Source organism: Ooceraea biroi, chromosome 7 (genome assembly GCF_003672135.1).
Source record: "Ooceraea biroi isolate clonal line C1 chromosome 7, Obir_v5.4, whole genome shotgun sequence".
Taxonomy (NCBI): Eukaryota; Metazoa; Arthropoda; class Insecta; order Hymenoptera; family Formicidae; genus Ooceraea; species Ooceraea biroi.
In genome coordinates this window covers 4,975,142-4,995,731 of record NC_039512.1, presented here as the reverse complement: position 1 = coordinate 4,995,731, position 20,590 = coordinate 4,975,142, and the positions used below count along the sequence as shown (strand labels likewise).

Below are 20,590 nucleotides of genomic sequence, written 5' to 3'. Positions count from 1 at the left end.
TAAAATAAAATATATGTTTTTTTATTATTATGTATATTTGAATGTATCGCATATGCATACAATCTCAGGTTTGATTTTACTCTATAATATAAAAAATATTTATGGTACATAAAATATTTGAAATTTATTTATTGATTTCTTTAAAGTTATTAAATTATTATTGAGACATCGCATTGACATTCTGACTGAATGTGAGATTAACAGCATATAATACTGTGTTATCATTCTGTAATAATACTAATTTAATAACCATTAAAACTTCTCACAAAAAAGTACGATTTATTGCAATTAAAACTATAATATATATTATATGCAATTTATTATATTTATACTAATATTACTACCTATATTTACATAATAATTCTGTAAATTATTATTTAAACATATAATTCTTTAATTGCTGGTTACATAATTAATTTATCAGTATTAATAGATCGAGAACAACTTTTTCCATTAAGTTTTCGTTGTAAGCAAAACGGATATGTAACTGGCCGATGTTTTTATTAACTAAAAGGTAATAATGTGCACAACAAACAAATTTACAAAATATTTGAAATTTGAAACGATGCAATTATCAAGGATCACATTTATATTAAAGCTGCAATTAATATTTATTACTTTATTAATATATTATTTTTAACAACTCACGCTGCAAAACGTAGACATTGTCATAGGAAATATTTTTCCAGCGGTGAGATAAGTCGGTTTACTGCTCCTTACCATCAAGAAGAGTAAGACTTTTACGTTTCTTGGATCTAGAGTGTACCATTTGTAATTGTACACTGTATAGTGAATATGTTCGCACTAAAATTCATCAGAAATGCATATATTCATTCAAGATATAAATTGTAATAATTACAAATGCACATAATTATTGATCGGATTGTAACATATATTCCTGTTTGTATAATATAGTCCTGCTTGTATAATGATTTTAATAATACTTAACGACCCAGTACAACCACGCGGAATAATAATGAAAAGATGGGACAAATATAGTATAATCCAAAATATAATTTTCTACGTTAGGTAATTAACATTTAATGTATCATTTAGCAGTTAATAAATCTCAAGGTAATTTCCAGGAAGCAAAAAGTTATGACATATATTAAAGAGATATGTATTTTTAGACTCACACAGATCCGTATATTATAGTATTAGCAATGTGTTCTCTATTAAACATCATAAAATACGGAGAGATTCGACTTACTTGTGCTACTAAAATCTCTCCTACTGCACAATAGACACACATATGACCAAATGTGTTGATCAGGATGCATACTAGATATATAAAACGGGTAACTGACAAATCGTTTCCTTTTTCTATTACCTAAACAATATGTGCACTACGTATAAGTGATACATTATTTTTATATCAAATTGTTATGTATATATATATATATATATAATATCAAATTATGTAAATAATATGTATTAACATATAGTATATCGACAAAAAGACAAGTAATAATCAAGAAATTTTCTCTTGATTTTTTAATTTAAACATTTATTTGAATATTTTATTTGAATTAAAATTGCACTGCTATTAGAAAAAGTGTGTTCCATATACTTACGCTTATTATCAAAAATCCGTAACAGGCAAAAAGTATACCAAAGTATAAAAATAATGCAAGAAGTATTATATTAAACGTGTCTTCTATAATGGCAATGGCTCTATAAAACAATATTATATTTATTTATTTTTAATCAAGACGGAAGTGGATAAACGTTAAGAAAATCTATTTGACGAATAAAATTCTTAAATATGGTAACTAAAATAATTTAATTACTGTAAAATATTATATCCGGAAACTTTTAGAGGCGTTGAATGTGTTACCTAAGTAAGCGTGTATGATCTATTACGCTGCTCCTTACACTGTCGCGAAAATCAATATAATCGTTCATATGCATAATACGATTTCTGAGAATGTCGAATTGGCCGCTGATATGGAACACTAGTAGTCCAAGCAAATTATCGATGCCAGTATAAGACATAACACCGAAAACCATACATAGAATTTGTACAATGAACGTGAATTCATATTGCGGTCTCTTTGTTACATCATACAAATAATATGTCTGGAACGGTAGCAGTTTGTCCGGGTCACTGGTATTTGTCAAGTATCTTGCTGAAATTCCAAAGATAGGTAAGATGCCGGTGAAGATGAACGCTATCATCATTGCGCCATATGCGCATGTGATAATTATACGCGCAGTTTGCGCCTTTCCGATCATCTTACTGCGCTCCTGCGCGCTTTTTATCTTCAGCCAGTCCTCTGCTACCATATTTAACAACGATGTGACAGCTTAAACATGCAGCGGAATTACATTTGTAAAGATGCTTTCGGGGTTTATCGTTTAAGACTTAATAATTATTTTGATTATATAAAAATTATTTATTTGCGAATATTATTTTTCATAAAAATGGCATGTTACAAATTCAGGTAAAGATAATCTCTTTTTATTGGTTCACACATTAGTTGCTATGTCTGTTATACTTTTATCGAAACAAGATCCATTTGATTTGTAATGTCTATTGTATTTTTTCGTTCATTTAAAATTAATTATGTTTACCTTCTTTCTTCCACCAGAAAACTACGACTCTAATCGCACAGGTGATAGTTGGCAGAGTATATTGCAAGTTATCTATCAATAGCATGATATTCGAACGAATTCTTATCAAGGAATGTATCGAGGGTACCAAAAAGCCGAAGGTTAATATTAAAATAATAATCAAAGGCCGAGATTTATACATTATATTTTCTGGAACATTGTCTTCAGTCATAGGCCACAGTCCGAGTAGTTTTAAACTAAAACGATTTAGCTTCACCGCCCATTCGAAATCTATGTATTTCAAAGAATATTTATAAAATATAGTTACGTTGAAAATCACTAATAATAAATATTAATATGTTATAGAATAACATTTCGATTAAAAATTATTGGTTATTTGCGTAAACTTATAATATTAAATGCCAAACTTTTTTACATGTATATTTCATATGTATATCTATACTTGACGAATTACACATAGAAATTCTAATCATGAGTTCTAATAGTATTAACAATTACCATTCTGTTGTTAAACAACAAAGAAAAAGTAAAATGAAACAGTTATATTCGTGTTTACACCGAACAAATCTCTTCTCTCAAATGAGAATTTGAAAGCCCCGCTGATTAATACAAGAAAGTTAAAAATAAGTACCTCGATATCCCGACCTTTCCGAAGTATCCATGACGAGTGTCATCTAAAGACTGACGAGTTTCTTATTTTCACAAAGCGAAGTCACCTCCTACTTGGCACATGCACATATAGCGCATGCGAAAGAACTTCTCAAAACTACGAGACGATCAATTTTCAAGAAAGCATTACACATGCATTAATTTCCAGCTACCCTCCGCGACCTATCTTTCTCGAAAAACTTATATAATGATACATAGGAGGTATTGCTGCTTCGAACTTTATTATAGTTCTTATTTTTTGTGAATTCAATCGATATCAATTTCATTGTGTGCTACAATGTCATTTTACGTCTTTACCTTTACACTTTACCTATACTATCCAGAAAGTATATTACGATAAAATCATTCAATATAATTATTATATAAAAGATAATTAACTTACTGCAATATTTCCTACAATTATTTAATCAGCATTTCTTATTTTTTAATTTCTTTATAAAAATATTTCTTTATAAAAATATTTATAGTACATAACATTTTTGTAATTTATTGATTTATATAAAGTTTTACTTTTGAGACAACACAATGTTCTTCTGAAAAAAGCATACATAAAAAAGTACGGTTCATTTCAATTAAAACTATAATATATAGATTATATGCAATTTATTAAATTTGCATTAATATTACTAACTATTTATTTGCAAGATATAATGAACTATTATAAGTAACTAATTTAACTATTTATAAAAAAATTCCGTAAATTATTATTTAACTACGTAATTCTTCAATTGCTGATTACATAATTAAGTTATCAGCATTAATATATCGGGAACAATCATTTTCGATTAGGTTTTCGTTGTAAGCAAGACGGATATGTAACTGGCCGAAGTTTTTATTAGCTGAAAGATAATAATGTGCACAACAAACAAATACATTTACAAAATATTTGAGATACGCAATCATTTAAATATCGTTAACGATATATTTGAATGTATTATCAAATATATATTTTGTATATTTTCAAATCGAGAGAGTTGTAAGTCTAAACTTAGAAAGTTGCAAGTAAATTGTACTGGAGAAGCGTATAATGTTTTACATTGCATACTGCAACGTATGTGTGCATAAAAATGAATAATAATGTGACATATTATCATCGTGTCAAAAACCAATGACAAGATTTATATTAAAGCTGAATACTTTATATTTCTAATGACTCACACTGCAAAACGTAGACATTGTCATGGGAAATATTTTCCCAGCGGTGAGATAAATCGGTTTACTGCTCCTTACCATCAAGAAGAGTAAGCCTTTTATGTCTCTTGGTTCTAGAGTGTACCATTTGTACTTGTACACTGTATAGTGAATTTGTTCGCACTGAAAATGATCAGAAAGCATATATTATTATTCAAGCTATTAAGTTTCGTAATTAAATATTCATATAATTTTTATCGGATTGTAATACATGTATATTCACCCTGTTTGTATAATGTTTTTAATAACAAATATATGTTACAATCCATACTATTAAATACACTGGATATAATACATACTACTAAAAGCACTGGACGAATATACAGGGTGGTCCAATTAAATCGATCATCTTAGATATTTCACTTGTTTTTGATGATACGAAAAAATGTCTAAGGAAAAAGTTGCACCGTTTAAAAGGGCTATCATGATGACAGAACAACAATTTTTTCAAGGCTATTTTTTTCGGAGATTCAAAGGTCAAGATAATTTTGTTTAATGGAACTACATATTTTTGTTTGCGCAAATTTAAAGCCAACATCGAGAGGAGTTCAGCGACCTATGACAACATGACCTTTAAATGATCTTGAACGCGGGAAACAGAAAAATCAAACTTTATGCTCTTCAACACAAAAATTTATTTAAGGAGGTGTTCAAAATGATGTCCTCCGACTTCAATACATTTTCTAATACGATGCACAAATGATACTCTTACCCTTTCTATCATTTCTGAATGTATACTAGCACATGCATTCAAAATGCGCTCTCTCATGTTCTCTTGTGTAGTTGGTACATCATTGTAAACAGTGTTCTTTAACATTCCCCACAAAAAAGTCTAAAGGATTCAAATCAGGAGAACGTGCTGGCCAACTGATATGTCCTTTCATGTAAAACTGTACGTGCAACACGTGCGTTATGAGCCGGACAACCACCATGCTGATACCACATTTGTAAACGAGTTTCTAATGGCACCTCTTCCAATAAGTTTGGTAATTGTTGGGACAAAAAATCAGCATATTTTTGACCATTTAATGTACCATCAATAAAGAAAGGCCAATGATTCGATTGTGTAAAACACCACACCATACATTAAGACTCCATGGACGTTGACGTTCTACTTGTCGAAGCCACCTTAAATTTTCAACGGACCAATAGTGCATATTTCTTCTATTTACTTGTCCATGGTTAGTGAAAGTTGATTCATCGGTAAACAATATTCTGTTGAAGAAGAATTCATTGACCTCCAACTGTTGTAGCGCCCATTGACAAAATTCTATTCGATTAATAAAATCATCTCCATGAAGTTCTTGATGCAATGCAATGTGATATGGATGAAATGAGTGGCGTTTAAGAATGCGTAAAACACTTGTCTTGGAAATACCAGTATTTCTTTGTATTTGTCGAGAACTGATATGTGGATTATTTGCCACTGCAGCCAAAACAGTAACTTCTGCTGGTTCATTAGTTTGCAAACGAGGTCGCATTTTCTTACGTGAACGAACACTTCCAGTTTCACGAAATGTTTTAATAAGACGGTCAAAAGCAGCGCGAGACGGTAAACGCTTTTCAGGGTATCTTTGGCCGTACATTCTCTGCGCCTCTATAGAGCTTCTTCCGCTTTCACCGTAAATAAGAAGCATTTCTATTCTTTCCTCTTTCGTATAATTAGTCATATTTAAATTCTGATATCGAGAAGCTCAGGAACTGAACTGCGAAAGTATTTCACGATCATAAATATTTACATACACATACACACACGCACACAATACATGTATGGAATTATTTCAATCTTATATTCCATTAAATTCCAGAACATGAGAGTGTTTACCGATGAATCAATGTTCACTAACCATGGACAAGTAAATAGAAGAAATATGAACTACTGGACCGTCAAAAATCTAAGGTGGCTTCGATAAGTAGAACGTCCATGGAGCCTTAGAAAATGTATTGAAGTCGGAGGACATCATTTCGAACACCTCCTTAAATAAATTTTTGTGTTGAAGAGCAAAAAGTTTGATTTTTCTGTTTCCCGCGTTCAAGATCATTTAAAGGTCATGTTGTCATAGGTCGCTGAACTCCCCTCGATGTTGGCTATAAAATTGCGCAAACAAAAATATGTAGTTCCATTAAACAAAATTATCTTGACCTTTGAATCTCCGAAAAAAATAGCCTTGAAAAACTTTTTGTTCTGTCATCATGATAGCCCCTTCAAACGGTGCAACTTTTTCCTTAGACATTTTTTCGCATCATCAAAAACAAGTGAAATATCTAAGATAATCGATTTAAGTGGACCACCCTGTATGTTACATATATGTATATATGTTTCAACATTATGTAATTTACATTTAATGTGTCATTTTTTAGTTAATAAATCTTAGTGTTTTGCGGACAGTAAAACGTTATGACATATATTAAATGAGTCTGTGTTTTTAAACTTACAAAGATCATGTATTATTGTATTAAAAAGATCTTCTCTATTAAACATGAAATAGAAAAGGATTCAACGTACTTGTGCTATTAAAATCTCTCCCACTACACAATAGACACACATATGACCAAACATGGTGATAAGGGCGCATACTTGATATATGAACCGGGTAACTGATATATCATTTCCTTTTTCTATTAACTAAACATTTGCAGTATGTATAAACGATAAATAATTTTGAAATTTTTTAATTGATTGCAATGGCATCAGATAAAGTGTGTTTCTTGCACTTACGTTAATTATCAGAAATCCATAACAGGCAAAAAGTATACCAAAGTATATAAATAATGCAAGAAGTATTATATTAAATATGTCTTCTATAATGGCAATGGCTCTATAAAACAATATTACATCTATCTTTAATCAAGCCTAGAAAAATCAATAAATGTTAAGAAGATCTATAATATTTGAGCAATAGAATTCTTAAATATGTAACTAAAATAATCTAATTAATTTAACCAATTATGTCTGGAGACCTTTATAGACGTTGAATGTTACCTCAGTAGGCGTATATGATCTATCACACTGCTCCTTAAAATATCGTGGAAATCAATATAATCATTTATGTGCATAATACGATGTCTGAGAATGTCGAATTGGCCGCTGATATGAAACACTAGTAGTCCAAGCAAATTATCGATGCCAGTATAAGACATAATACCAAAAACCATACTGATAATTTGTAGAATGAACGTGAATTCGTATTGCGGACTCTTTGTCACGTCATAGAAATGATACGTCTGCAATGGTAGCAACGGGTCGCTGGTATTCGTCAGATATCTTGTCGAAATTCCGAAGATGGGTAAGACGGCGGTGAAAATAAACGCTATCATCATTGCGCCATATGCGCATGTGATAATTATACGCGCAGTTTGTGCCTTTCCGATCATCGTACTGCGCTCCTGTGTGCTTTTTACCTTTAGCCAGTCCTCTGCTACCATATTTAACACCGATGTAACAGCTGGAAAAACGGTAGAATTACATTTGTAAAGATGCTTTCGTGCTTTATCGTTTAACACTTGATACTTATTTTGGTTATAGAAAAAGTATTTATTTGCGAATATTATTTTTCATAAAAATGTCATCTCACAAATTCAAGTAAAGATAATCTCTTTTTATTGGTTCACACATTAATTGCTATGTATATTATACTTTTATCGAAACAAGATCCATATGATTTGTAAAGTCTATTGTATTTTTTCGTTTATTAAAAATTAATTATGTTTACCTTTTTTCTTCCACCAGAAAACTACGACTCTAATGATACAGGTGATAATCGGCAGAGTATATTGCAAGTTATCTATCAATAGCATGATATTAGAACGGATTCTTATCAAGGAATGTATCGAAGGTATCAGAATGCCGAATGTTATTATTAAAATAATAATCAAAGGCCGACATTTATATATTATATTTTCTGGAATATGGTACTCAGTCATAGGCCACAGTCCGATTAGTTTTAAACTAAAACGATTTAGCTTCACCGCCCATTCGAAATCTATGTATTTCAAAGAATATTTATAAAATATAGTTACGTTGAAAATCACTAATAATAAATATTAATATGTTATAGAATAACATTTCGATTAAAAATTATTGGTTATTTGCGTAAACTTATAATAATAAAATGCCAAACTTTTTTACATGTATATTTCATATGTATATCTATACTTGACGAATTACACACAGAAATTCTAATCATGAGTTCTAATAGTATTAACAATTACCATTCTGTTGTTAAACAACAAAGAAAAAGTAAAATGAAACAGTTATATTCGTGTTTACACCGAACAAATCTCTTCTCTCAAATGAGAATTTGAAAGCCCCGCTGATTAATACAAGAAAGTTAAAAATAAGTACCTCGATATCCCGACCTTTCCGAAGTATCCATGACGAGTGTCATCTAAAGACTGACGAGTTTCTTATTTTCACAAAGCGAAGTCACCTCCTACTTGGCACATGCACATATAGCGCATGCGAAAGAACTTCTCAAAACTACGAGACGATCAATTTTCAAGAAAGCATTACACATGCATTAATTTCCAGCTACCCTCCGCGACCTATCTTTCTCGAAAAACTTATATAATGATACATAGGAGGTATTGCTGCTTCGAACTTTATTATAGTTCTTATTTTTTGTGAATTCAATCGATATCAATTTCATTGTGTGCTACAATGTCATTTTACGTCTTTACCTTTACACTTTACCTATACTATCCAGAAAGTATATTACGATAAAATCATTCAATATAATTATTATATAAAAGATAATTAACTTACTGCAATATTTCCTACAATTATTTAATCAGCATTTCTTATTTTTTAATTTCTTTATAAAAATATTTCTTTATAAAAATATTTATAGTACATAACATGTTTGTAATTTATTGATTTATATAAAGTTTTACTTTTGAGCAACACAATGTTCTTCTGAAAAAAGCATACATATAAAAGTACGGTTTATTTCAATTAAAACTATAATATATAGATTATATGCAATTTATTAAATTTGCATTAATATTACTAACTATTTATTTGCAAGATATAATGAACTATTATAAGTAACTAATTTAACTATTTATAAAAAAATTCCGTAAATTATTATTTAACTATGTAATTCTTCAATTGCTGATTACATAATTAAGTTATCAGCATTAATATATCGGGAACAATCATTTTCGATTAGGTTTTCGTTGTAAGCAAGACGGATATGTAACTGGCCGAAGTTTTTATTAGCTGAAAGATAATAATGTACACAACAAACAAATACATTTACAAAATATTTGAGATACGCAATCATTTAAATATCGTTAACGATATATTTGAATGTATTATCAAATATATATTATATATATTTTCAAATCGAGAGAGTTGTAAGTCTAAACTTAGAAAGTTGCAAGTAAATTGTACTGGAGAAGCGTATAATGTTTTACATTGTATACTGCAACGTATGTGTGCATAAAAATGGATAATAATGTGACATATTATCATCGTGTCAAAAACCAATGACAAGATTTATATTAAAGCTGAATACTTTATATTTCTAATGACTCACACTGCAAAACGTAGACATTGTCATGGGAAATATTTTCCCAGCGGTGAGATAAATCGGTTTACTGCTCCTTACCATCAAGAAGAGTAAGCCTTTTATGTTTCTTGGATCTAGAGTGTACCATTTGTACTTGTACACTGTATAGTGAATTTGTTCGCACTGAAAATCATCAGAAGTTCATATATTATTATTCAAGCTATTAAGTTTCGTAATTAAATATTCATATAATTTTTATCGGATTGTAATATATGTATATTCACCCTGTTTGTATAATGTTTTTAATAACAAATATATGTTACAATCCATACTATTAAATACACGAGATATAATACATATTACTAAAAACACTGGACGAATATATGTTACATATATGTATATATGTTTCAACATTATGCAATTTGCATTTAATGTGTCATTTTTTAGTTAATAAATCTTAGTGTTTTGCGGACAGCAAAACGTTATGACATATATTAAATAAGTCTGTGTTTTTAAACTTACAAAGATTATGTATTATTGTATTAATAAGATCTTTCTTATTAAACATGAAATATAAAAGGATTCAACGTACTTGTGCTATTAAAATCTCTCCTACTGCACAATAGACACACATATGACCAAATGTGTTGATCAGGATGCATACTTGATATATAAAACGGGTAACTGATATATCATTTTCTTTTTCTATTAACTAAACAGTTGCAGTATGTATAAACGATAAATAATTTTGAAATTTTTTAATTGATTGCAATGGCATCAGATAAAGTGTGTTTCTTGCACTTACGTTAATTATCAGAAATCCATAACAGGCAAAAAGTATACCAAAGTATATAAATAATGCAAGAAGTATTATATTAAATGTGTCTTCTATAATAGCAATGGCTCTATAAAACAATATTACATCTATCTTTAATGAAGACTGGAAAAGTCAATAAATGTTAAGAAAATCTATAATATTTAAACAATAAAATTCTTTAATTATGTAACTAAAATAATCTAATTAGTTTAAACAATTATGTCTGGAGACCTTTATAGACGTTGAATGTTACCTCAGTAGGCGTATATGATCTATCACACTGCTCCTTAAAATATCATGGAAATCAATATAATCATTCATGTGCATAATACGATTCCTGAGAATGTCGAATTGGCCGCTGATATGGAACACTAGTAGTCCAAGCAAATTATCGATGCCAGTATAAGACATAACACCAAAAAACATACTGATAATTTGTAGAATGAACGTGAATTCGTATTGCGGACTCTTTGTCACGTCATAGAAATGATACGTCTGCAATGGTAGCAACGGGTCGCTGGTATTCGTCAGATATCTTGTCGAAATTCCGAAGATGGGTAAGACGGCGGTGAAAATAAACGCTATCATCATTGCGCCATATGCGCATGTGATAATTATACGCGCAGTTTGTGCCTTTCCGATCATCGTACTGCGCTCCTGCGTGCTTTTTACCTTTAGCCAGTCCTCTGCTACCATATTTAACACCGATGTAACAGCTGGAAAAACGGTAGAATTACATTTGTAAAGATGCTTTCGTGCTTTATCGTTTAACACTTGATACTTATTTTGGTTATAGAAAAAGTATTTATTTGCGAATATTATTTTTCATAAAAATGTCATCTCACAAATTCAAGTAAAGATAATCTCTTTTTATTGGTTTACACATTAATTGCTATGTCTGTTTTAGCGAAACAAGATCCATTTGATTTGTAATGTCTATTGTATTTTTTCGTTTATTTAAAATTAATTACGTTTACCTTTTTTCTTCCACCAGAAAACTACGACTCTAATGGTACAGGTGATAATCGGCAGAGTATATTGCAAGTTATCTATCAATAGCATGATATTCGAACGGATTCTTATCAAGGAATGTATCGAAGGTATCAGAATGCCGAATGTTATTATTAAAATAATAATCAAAGGCCGACATTTATATATTATATTTTCTGGAATATGGTCCTCAGTCATAGGCCACAGTCCGATTAGTTTTAAACTAAAACGATTTAGCTTCACCGCCCATTCGAAATCTATGTATTTCAAAGAATATTTATAAAATATAGTTACGTTGAAAATCACTAATAATAAATATTAATATGTTATAGAATAACATTTCGATTAAAAATTATTGGTTATTTGCGTAAACTGATAATAATAAAATACAAAAAGTTCTTCACATATGTAGTATGTACTCGATAGATTATACATAGTATGTACTTGATAGATTATACATAGAAATTTTAATAATGCTTTCTAATATTACCAGTTATCATTCTGATTCTAAGCGCGCGCGCGTCAAAATAAAAGTTTGTACTCACGCACACACAGATACAGAAATACAATATAGAAAAAATCTTTTCTCTCAAATGAGAATTTGAAAGTCTCGTCGATTAATTAATATAAAAAACTTGAGAATAAGCACCTCGATATCTCGAACTCCTCGAAGTATCCATGATGAGTGTCATCTAGAGACTGATGAGTTTCCCATTTTCACAAAGCAAAGTTACCTCCTACTCATCAAAATGCATATATAGCGCATGCGAAAGAAATTCTCAAAACTATGAGACGATCAATTTGCAAGGGAGTGCGTTACACATATTAACTTCTAGTTACCCTCCGCGAACAATGCTTCTCGAGAAACTTATGTAATAATACATAAGAGGGCAAGTATTGCTAGTTAGAATTTTATTGTAGTTCTTATTTTTGTCGATACGATCGATATCAGTTTCGCTATGTAGTACAATGTCTACCTAATAGAACTCTACCTATTAGCCATATATATATACATTGCGATATACGGTATTTCTAGATAGGAAATAAATTAGTATTTGAAAAATAAGATTGTATTATGTTTTTGCGACGTTTTCTTCTTAGTTAATGTAAATTTTATTTATTGTGAGTAAGATATTAAGAAATCATTCTGCAACAGCTTTTTAAATATTTGGTTTTAAACATTAAATATTTAAATAACAGAATTTTACATTTGATATAATATACAAGTTGGTGAAAAAGCAATTACAAAGTAACTTTATTATATCATTTAATGTAAGGGATACATTTTAACTAATTGTACTCACATGAATTTAGTTTTGCAGATTAATGTATTATAATTTACATTTCCATAAATATATAGTGTAATACATAATAGAAGTATAGTACATAATAGAAAACATATATATACATATACATAAAAGTATTGTGATATATAAAATATGTTAAAATAATACAGATATGAATAAATAATCAGTTTAATATTATGATTACTAAAAATTGCATATTTTTTATATAAATTTTGTAAAATATATAAATTTTATCGAAACTTACTTTTTATTTATAACATAATGTATATATAATACTTTTTACTAACAAACAATTCTAAAACACCAGAAAGATTCCTACTTATGCTCGAATCATTGATTAATTTCCCGTAAACAAAACTGATATGTAACCGGCTGATGTTTTTATCAGCTGAAAAATATATTTGTAAAATTTACACATTGATTGGAGTATTTATATGTTGTTCTTAATACTAAAATCGTATATATACTAATTAATATTTATCTTACATTGCAAAATGTAGCCATTGTCATAGGAAATACTTTTCCAGCTGTGAAGTGAATTGGTTGACTAGCTCTTATCATAAATGGGATTAAATTTTTTGCTTCTTTTGAATCCAGAAAATACCATTCATGATTATACGTTGCAAAATGAATTTCATTGCACTTAATAATATCATAAAACATATAAATACATAAACATATAAATTATCATAAATATATGATTTAAAAATCTAGAAAATCTTAACATATGGCTGTTGAACATATGGATTTACATTGTTAATATAAAATAGAATTACTTGAGCCATTAACATCTCGCCAACAGCGCAATAAAGACACATATGTGCGAACAAAACCATAATAATGACAATAAGATATAACAGACGAGTCATCGATACATCATCTTCTTTGTCTTGAAATAGCTAATTAATTTAGAACTGATTTTTATTGTGTATAAAAGAGAATATATTTTGTACTAATTTCAAAGTTATTTATGAAATATTAATGGTTAAAACATTAAAGGAATAATTTCAAAATTCTATATAAAAATTATACAATTAATATCAAATCAAATCATATTAAATACATAATACTTCTAAAATAATTACAATATATATATATATATACCTATAGTAGTTAAAAATCAATATTGAAAGGACATTTAATATTACTTACACTAATTAATAGAAATCCGTAGAATGCAAAGAGTATACCAAAATATAGAAACAATACCAAAAGTATCATATTATATACATTTTCTATGACATCAATTGCTCTATAAAATTATTTTAAACATTTTAGTTGAACATTACACATACATACTCTTTACGATACACATACAAACATGTGCTGTACCTGAGCAAACGAATATGGTACGTCACACAATCTTTCAATATTTCATGAAAATCTTTGTAGTCGTGTAAATGTATAAAACGATTCTTTAAAATAACTAACTGACCGCAGATATGAAACGTCAACAGTCCAAGAAAATTATCAATTCCTGTATAAGGCAAAACCGCAACGAAGGTCGAAAAGGCTTGACTAATAAACGTTAATTCAAACTGCGGTCTTTTCGTTACGTCATAAATATAATAACTTTGCAGAAGCATCGGTCTACCGGGATCGGTAATATTTGTTATCAGTCTCATTGATTTCCCAAAAATAGGCATCGTGATAAAAATGATGTACGCCACTGCCATTGAGACGTATGAGCATATAATAATTATACGTGCACGTAACGCCCAAATAACCATCGTGTTTCTTTCGCGCACACTCTTTGGTTTTAGCCAGTCTTTCGCAATCATATCAACAATTGGAATAAGGGCTTCAAAAATAATGAAAATTATAATGATAAAAATAAATCTATGAAGATTTGTGTTGTAAAAGTGTTATGAGGAAATGACTCTTATTAAGTTAAGTCACATATTCTATCAGAAACAGACATTCTTGATTAAAAAAAGAAAATAGTGAATACTTTAAAATATAATTATAAATACCTATCATATATTTCACACAAAAGAGAAGATATTAGTCAACTCGATTGTTTTGTGTAAAATTCGTAATTTAAAATGACAAATAAAATTTAAGTTTTATGCTATTATATACTTATTCGTTCTTCGTTTAACAAGATAATATTCATATATTTGCATACAAAAGAGAAATACATTATATGTATTTATGAATATATGTGTATAAATTTCATGAGATGTTATTACGTACTTACTTTCTTTTTTCCACCAAAATATTATGAGTTTTATAACAACAGAGAGGATCGGTAGAGTGAATTGTAAATTATCTATCGTTAGTACAATATTAGAATGAATTCTAATCAACGAATGTATAGAAGGCACCAATGCACCGATTGTCACTATTATTACTGCAAAAAATGTTCGTAAATTGCACAATAATTTTTCTCGGAAATTTTGCTTTAATTCGGGCCATAATCCGACAAATTCCAAACTAATACGATTCAATTTCACCGCCCATTTGAAGTCTTCCTGCAGAAATTTCGATAAGCCAAAGTTTCATAGAAAATGATTTAACTCTTGACTTAAACAAGTATTTTCTGGTAAATCACACATTAATGCTCATAATGATATAAAATATTGTAATAATTATATGAGAGACTAGGCTAAAATGTCTTAAAATAATTAAGTCGTGCATAAATTGTATAAGCTCATGATAACAAAAAAATAAAATTAATAGAAATTATATGAGTATTCTTCATGAAATAAAGACCAACAACTTGTCATATTGCAAACAAAGACACAAATGTTGTACTTGCAACAATGTTATACACCTTTCTGTTCCGAAGAATTGGAATTATTCATATTGAATGCTAGCGCGAGACTAATGACTGCGGTTGCTGCATGAATCTATGTTACCTCGCTTTTTACCAAGGGCTTGCATCGCGCATGCACGAACTTGTTAATGGCGTGAGGTAAACGACACAGCATTAAATATTAAAGTTCCTCGTTTTCAGGTGATCGCGTGTAACAGAACGCCAACAAAAAATTGCATATCGACTGCGACACTCTCACGCAGTTTACAACGTATGAAATGTCAATGCTTGTCATAATGAATAAAAAAGGTCTATACCAAATGAGACTTACATTGTTTTTGGCCTTTAGTATAATAACAAGGCTCAATAAAAGACGAGATCCACTTCGACGCAAAAGCAACAGTTGTTTTAGTAAATTCATTTATCTTATGAAGCTAATATATTTTATATAATTAACATTAATCTAATGTTAAAATTCAAATAGATTATTATAGTTGATCGAAAAAATATAAAAGATTTATGATATATTTAATAAATAATTTTTGTACATTTTATAGACACACGCACATATGTATGTAATTTAATTAGTTTGTTCTAAAGATTTTTATAAAGATTTTTTCGGGCTTCTATTCTTTAATGAGTTTATTAGAAATATTGTTTTCTTTATATGCTGTATGTTTATAGTTGCTGTATGTTTGTTATAGTATTATCATTATTATTAGTATATTTAAAATATTAATATATTATGCTTCTCTAATCAGTATATATTACAATTGCCTCAATATTTTTTAATTTTCTTTAGATTATTATATTTTTAATAATATTCTTAGTTAATTTATATTTTATTTCTTTATTAAATAAAATATTAAAAACTTATCATGATCGTTCTCAATGTGTGTGTATCTAATATATCAAACATGGAATATAACAAACTGGTACATTTCGTAGAAAAAAAGTTGAAAATAGTAGAAAGTAAAAACCAAGTAAAATGGTTTTATCATTTTTTCTCTCTATACAGAAAATACATTTCAAGTACAGTTTTCTAGTACAGAAAATACATTTCAATTTTTTGTACTTATATAAAATTATTTTGTCAAAGTAACATATTTTAATAATTAGTTTTATTTTTCTGCTTTTTTAGAAACCATACGCTGTAAGACTAGATGTCTTAAATAATATGTGCGGTGAGTACTTACTCTTAAATATGTTCAAGAATAAATAACGACATAAAAGAATTATCACATAATTAATTATACTGCCACAAGTTTACGTATATATTTTATACGTATAAATTTTACGTATTTCATGAAAATAATAAAACTTTTACGAGAAATTGCTTTTAATTAAAAACAATACATTAATGTACATGTATTTTTCATGGATTGTAACAGAAATCCATAGCATTGTTATAATTCTTTTTAATAAAAAAAAAAGATAACAAGGTCTGGAAAGATCGAATCATAAAGCTACCACACAGATGGCAAATCTTAATAAAATAAAACAGCGCATACGTAGTTGTATAAATTTTTATGCATGTACATATATATAATAATTATATCTTTGAATTACAATAATACTATGAACTGTTGTTACAGCCCAATATCTCCTAGCAATCCCAAAATAATGCGAATAGTAATGGAGAACTTGCATTTTGCAATCATTGGTTAATTTCCCGTAAATAAAACGGATATGTAACCGGCCGATGTTTTTATTAGCTAAAAAGTGATATATAAAATTTACATTAAAGCATACACGTTGACAAAGTGTTTTAATTAACATTTATGATAGCTTCATATCTTACATTGCAAAATGTGGCCATTGTTATAGGAAATACTTTACCAGCAGTGTAGTAAATGGGTTGGCCGGCTCTCATCATAAACGGGATTAACTTTCTCGCTTCTTTCGCATCCAAGAAATACCATTCGTGATTATACACCGCAAAATGAATTTCATTGCACTTAAAAATATCATATAATAAAGATCTATTTAAATATGCTATTATCATATAAATCTATGATGTTAATGAAAATGAAAAAGTAAAAATTACTTGAGCCATTAGCATCTCACCGACAGCGCAGTAAAGACACATATGTGCAAATAAAGATGTAATAATGACGGCAAGAAACGACATACGAGCAAACGATACCTCATGTTCTTTGTCTTGAAAAAGCTAATTAATTAAAAATTGTTTCATACATTATACATATATAAAAACATATAATATTAAGGGATACCTATATAAAGTAACACTTTCTATATTAGTTTAAAACTTTTTATTGAATGTTTGTTAATAAAATCTTAATTAAAGTAATGTAAAAGCTGCCAGAATGGTCAAATATGACGCACACTCGCATGAATTATTAAAAACATTTGTAATAAAAAAGATGAATATTTATATATTCTTAAAATTACTTACACTAATTATTAGGAATCCATAGAATGCAAATAGTGTACCAAAATATAGGAACAATACCAGAAGTATGATATTGTACACATCTTCTACGGTGTCGATAGCTCTATAATGTTATTTTATACATATTAATAGTGCCTAATTCTATATGTGTGTATTTTTATGTCTTTTTATAATACATATACATATATATGCTACCTGAGCAGTCGAATATGACATATTATGCAGTCTTTTAATTCTTCATGAAAGTTTTTTTGCTCATTTATATGTATCAAACGATTCTTTAAGATAATTAGTTGACCGCAGATATGAAACGTTAGTAGGCCAAGAAAATTGTCAATTGCTGTATAAGGAATAAGAGCAAAGATGCAAGAGATAATTTGACTAAGAAACGTTAGCTCAAATTGTGGTCTTTTCGTTATGTCATAAATGTAATAAGTTTGAAGAGGCATTGGTCTGCCTGGATCGGTAATATTCGATGTCAATCTCATGGACTTCCCAAAAATTGGCACACCAATAAGAATTATATATGCAACTCCTAATGAGATATATGCGCATGTGATAATTATACGTGCACGAAATGCCCAAGTAATCATCGTATTCCTTTCGTAAACACTTTTTCGTTTTAACCAATCTTCCATAATCATATTGATAATCGGTACAAGTGCTTCAAAAGAATTAAAAATCTTAATAGGAGATATAGATTTATATTATTAAATATTTATGTTATTATAAACTTATTATAAATATAAAATTATTATAAATATTTATATTATTAAACAATGGTGCTATCTAGTTTAATTCTTTAATATATTAAGAATTCACAAAGTTGTTCTGCGGTTTTTAATTACATAATAATCTTAACTTATATTTCATGTAGCAAGTATTTTATTTAATTAGTTATTGTTATATTTTTCCTCATCAATTAAAAGCATATAATATAAGTTTACGTATTTGTGTTAGTATTATAAATAATATATTTTTGTATATTTATATACCTTCCTTTTTCCACCAAAATAGTACAATTCTTATAACAACAGTGAGAACCGGCAGGCTACATTGCAAATTATCTATCGCTAGTTCGATATTCGACCGTATTATTATCAACGAATGTATTGAAGGCACCAATATACCGATTGTTATCATTAGAAAGGCTAAGAGCACGCGTAAATTGCATATTAATTTTTTTCGGAAATTTAGTTCTGAATTAGGCCACAATCCAATCAATTCCAAACTAATACGATGCAATTTTGTTGCCCATTCAAAGTCTTCCTGCAGAGATTATGATGAGTTAAACTTTCATAAGAGAGAAATAACTAAATCTTTGGTTTAAAAACAAAATGTTTGTTTTATATATTAATAATGTTAAATATTATAATAATTAAATACAAATATAATTAAGGGAAACAAAAAATATCTTAAAATAATAAATCAAACAAGTTAAAATAATAAATAATATAAAGGTCACGTCAAATTTCTTTATAACTTAAAGCAGATAATCAACAAACAGCTTATTGTAGCAGCATATGTTACAAAAATTACAGATACATATATTTATGACAATAACACCTTTCTGTTCCGAATATTTTGAATTACCCATGTTGAATGCTGGTAAGAGACTGACGGTTATTCTTTCTGCATGAACTGACATCACCTCGCATTCAACGAAAAGCATTCATAGCGCATGCACAAACTTCTTAAAAGCGCGAGGCAAAGTACATTAAATATTCCAACTGCTTCTGTAATAGTTTCTTCGCGGTCTTGTCAGAAATAATGCTGACAAAAAATGAGGTCTGGTTACCCAGTACATGGGTAACCAGTCGATTATAATGTCACGCATTGCATCTGCAGTTTTCTCACGCAATACCATCGATTTACGTTACAAGAGATGTAAGTTCGTAATATATACGTCATAATGAATAAGGAAGGTGAAACTATGCTGAATACCTCTAACGTTATATATAAAGTAATAATCACATATAATATATCCATATGGGGACACAATTAAATAGTTTATATAATAATACGTCATATAACAATATGTATAACATTAATTATAGTAAGTTCTAATAAAGTTAAAGGTCCAATTTGTTTTAAATAAGATACATCTTTTTTAAAAAACTTTACAACGTCTTTATAACACCAATATATTGTTAAATTATTATGTTACAATGTTAATGTTAAAGAACTGAAAACTGTATTGTTGATATTTAAAAAATGTTTTAGAACTAATAAGATCCGTTTCTTATACTGTATTAGTAGAGTATCTAATCTATGTTTACTTTACAAAAATTTTGTGTTTCTTTTGATGAGTTAATTTTAATTAATGGTTTATATATATTTTATTTTTTATAGACTTAT

At 28.6% G+C, this 20,590-nt stretch overlaps 5 protein-coding genes and 1 long non-coding RNA gene across 12 annotated transcripts; 1 reads left to right on the top strand and 5 right to left on the bottom strand.

Moving 5' to 3' along the window:
* Positions 1 to 16: 16 nt before the first annotated feature.
* LOC105276665 (odorant receptor 49b) lies at positions 17 to 3,658 on the bottom strand. 2 transcript variants are annotated; one of them, XM_026971007.1, is made up of 7 exons: positions 3,206 to 3,658; positions 2,575 to 2,844; positions 1,838 to 2,306; positions 1,575 to 1,674; positions 1,211 to 1,330; positions 649 to 804; positions 17 to 226 (listed from the first exon to the last, which is right to left on the bottom strand). In XM_026971007.1, exons 1-7 carry the CDS (start codon positions 3,246 to 3,248, stop codon positions 158 to 160), a joined length of 1,227 nt encoding a protein of 408 aa, XP_026826808.1. In that variant the 5' UTR covers positions 3,249 to 3,658; the 3' UTR covers positions 17 to 157. The 2 variants fall into 2 exon arrangements, with proteins under 2 accessions (XP_026826808.1, XP_026826809.1); XM_026971008.1 differs by lacking the exon at positions 17 to 226 and adding an exon at positions 371 to 507.
* Positions 3,659 to 3,829: 171 nt separating this feature from the next.
* LOC105276669 (odorant receptor 43a) lies at positions 3,830 to 9,232 on the bottom strand. Of its 2 annotated transcripts, XM_026971014.1 has the most exons (7): positions 8,780 to 9,232; positions 8,148 to 8,417; positions 7,418 to 7,880; positions 7,154 to 7,253; positions 6,941 to 7,060; positions 4,402 to 4,557; positions 3,830 to 4,082 (listed from the first exon to the last, which is right to left on the bottom strand). In XM_026971014.1, the coding sequence occupies exons 1-7, from the start codon at positions 8,820 to 8,822 to the stop codon at positions 4,029 to 4,031; spliced, it is 1,206 nt and encodes a 401-aa protein (XP_026826815.1). In that variant the 5' UTR covers positions 8,823 to 9,232; the 3' UTR covers positions 3,830 to 4,028. The 2 variants fall into 2 exon arrangements, 1 of the variants encoding a protein (XP_026826815.1); XR_003406758.1 differs by lacking the exon at positions 3,830 to 4,082 and having other exon boundaries at positions 4,491 to 4,557; positions 6,871 to 7,060.
* LOC105286685 lies at positions 7,811 to 17,463 on the top strand. Of its 2 annotated transcripts, XR_003406768.1 has the most exons (5): positions 7,811 to 7,891; positions 8,165 to 8,270; positions 16,021 to 16,230; positions 16,961 to 17,003; positions 17,415 to 17,463. It is a non-coding gene; the product is annotated as an uncharacterized LOC105286685 (long non-coding RNA). The 2 variants fall into 2 exon arrangements; XR_895293.2 differs by lacking the exons at positions 7,811 to 7,891; positions 8,165 to 8,270 and adding an exon at positions 11,779 to 11,864.
* LOC105286682 (odorant receptor 43a-like) lies at positions 9,403 to 13,152 on the bottom strand. The gene is made up of 7 exons (XM_026971011.1): positions 12,404 to 13,152; positions 11,742 to 12,011; positions 11,018 to 11,480; positions 10,753 to 10,852; positions 10,540 to 10,659; positions 9,975 to 10,130; positions 9,403 to 9,655 (listed from the first exon to the last, which is right to left on the bottom strand). Exons 1-7 carry the CDS (start codon positions 12,444 to 12,446, stop codon positions 9,602 to 9,604), a joined length of 1,206 nt encoding a protein of 401 aa, XP_026826812.1. The 5' UTR covers positions 12,447 to 13,152; the 3' UTR covers positions 9,403 to 9,601.
* LOC105286684 (odorant receptor Or2-like) lies at positions 13,290 to 16,011 on the bottom strand. Of its 2 annotated transcripts, none has more exons than XM_011351804.3 (7): positions 15,838 to 16,011; positions 15,262 to 15,531; positions 14,394 to 14,862; positions 14,214 to 14,313; positions 13,814 to 13,960; positions 13,548 to 13,703; positions 13,290 to 13,449 (listed from the first exon to the last, which is right to left on the bottom strand). In XM_011351804.3, the coding sequence occupies exons 1-7, from the start codon at positions 15,866 to 15,868 to the stop codon at positions 13,399 to 13,401; spliced, it is 1,224 nt and encodes a 407-aa protein (XP_011350106.2). In that variant the 5' UTR covers positions 15,869 to 16,011; the 3' UTR covers positions 13,290 to 13,398. The 2 variants fall into 2 exon arrangements, with proteins under 2 accessions (XP_011350106.2, XP_011350107.2); XM_011351805.3 differs by having other exon boundaries at positions 13,838 to 13,960.
* LOC105286686 (odorant receptor 43a-like) lies at positions 16,808 to 20,584 on the bottom strand. Of its 3 annotated transcripts, none has more exons than XM_011351808.3 (7): positions 19,799 to 20,584; positions 19,228 to 19,501; positions 18,428 to 18,896; positions 18,236 to 18,335; positions 17,867 to 17,989; positions 17,659 to 17,776; positions 16,808 to 17,534 (listed from the first exon to the last, which is right to left on the bottom strand). In XM_011351808.3, exons 2-7 carry the CDS (start codon positions 19,373 to 19,375, stop codon positions 17,347 to 17,349), a joined length of 1,146 nt encoding a protein of 381 aa, XP_011350110.2. In that variant the 5' UTR covers positions 19,376 to 19,501; positions 19,799 to 20,584; the 3' UTR covers positions 16,808 to 17,346. The 3 variants fall into 3 exon arrangements, with proteins under 3 accessions (XP_011350110.2, XP_019889610.2, XP_019889611.2); XM_020034051.2 differs by having other exon boundaries at positions 19,228 to 19,497; XM_020034052.2 differs by having other exon boundaries at positions 17,442 to 17,534; positions 17,621 to 17,776; positions 19,228 to 19,497.
* Between the last annotated feature and the right edge of the window lie 6 nt (positions 20,585 to 20,590).

Bases quoted from the DNA above. Each gene is read 5' to 3' on its own strand.
- LOC105276669 (XM_026971014.1), bottom strand. From the start codon at position 8,822: ATGACACTCGTCATGGATACTTCGGAAAGGTCGGGATATCGAG. The intron at 7,881-8,147 runs GTAAACATAATT...CCGTTTTTCCAG, and splicing joins TTTCTGGTGGAAGAAAAAAG to CTGTTACATCGGTGTTAAAT. The intron at 7,061-7,153 runs GTAAGTGCAAGA...GCAAATGTTTAG, and splicing joins ATGGATTTCTGATAATTAAC to TTAATAGAAAAAGGAAATGA.
- LOC105286682 (XM_026971011.1), bottom strand. From the start codon at position 12,446: ATGACACTCATCATGGATACTTCGAGGAGTTCGAGATATCGAG. The intron at 11,481-11,741 runs GTAAACGTAATT...CCGTTTTTCCAG, and splicing joins TTTCTGGTGGAAGAAAAAAG to CTGTTACATCGGTGTTAAAT. The intron at 10,853-11,017 runs GTAACATTCAAC...ATTGTTTTATAG, and splicing joins GATCATATACGCCTACTGAG to AGCCATTGCTATTATAGAAG.
- LOC105286684 (XM_011351804.3), bottom strand. From the start codon at position 15,868: ATGAATAATTCCAATTCTTCGGAACAGAAAG. The intron at 14,863-15,261 runs GTAAGTACGTAA...TTATTTTTGAAG, and splicing joins ATTTTGGTGGAAAAAAGAAA to CCCTTATTCCAATTGTTGAT. The intron at 13,961-14,213 runs GTAAGTAATATT...TAAATTAATTAG, and splicing joins ACGGATTTCTATTAATTAGT to CTATTTCAAGACAAAGAAGA.
- LOC105286686 (XM_020034051.2), bottom strand. From the start codon at position 19,904: ATGCTTTTCGTTGAATGCGAGGTGATGTCAGTTCATGCAGAAAGAATA. The intron at 19,498-19,798 runs GTGTTATTGTCA...CTCTGCAGGAAG, and splicing joins AAAATATTCGGAACAGAAAG to ACTTTGAATGGGCAACAAAA. The intron at 18,336-18,427 runs GTAGCATATATA...ATAACATTATAG, and splicing joins TGTCATATTCGACTGCTCAG to AGCTATCGACACCGTAGAAG.
- LOC105276665 (XM_026971007.1), bottom strand. From the start codon at position 3,248: ATGACACTCGTCATGGATACTTCGGAAAGGTCGGGATATCGAG. The intron at 2,307-2,574 runs GTAAACATAATT...TGCATGTTTAAG, and splicing joins TTTCTGGTGGAAGAAAGAAG to CTGTCACATCGTTGTTAAAT. The intron at 1,331-1,574 runs GTAAGTATATGG...CATATTGTTTAG, and splicing joins ACGGATTTTTGATAATAAGC to GTAATAGAAAAAGGAAACGA.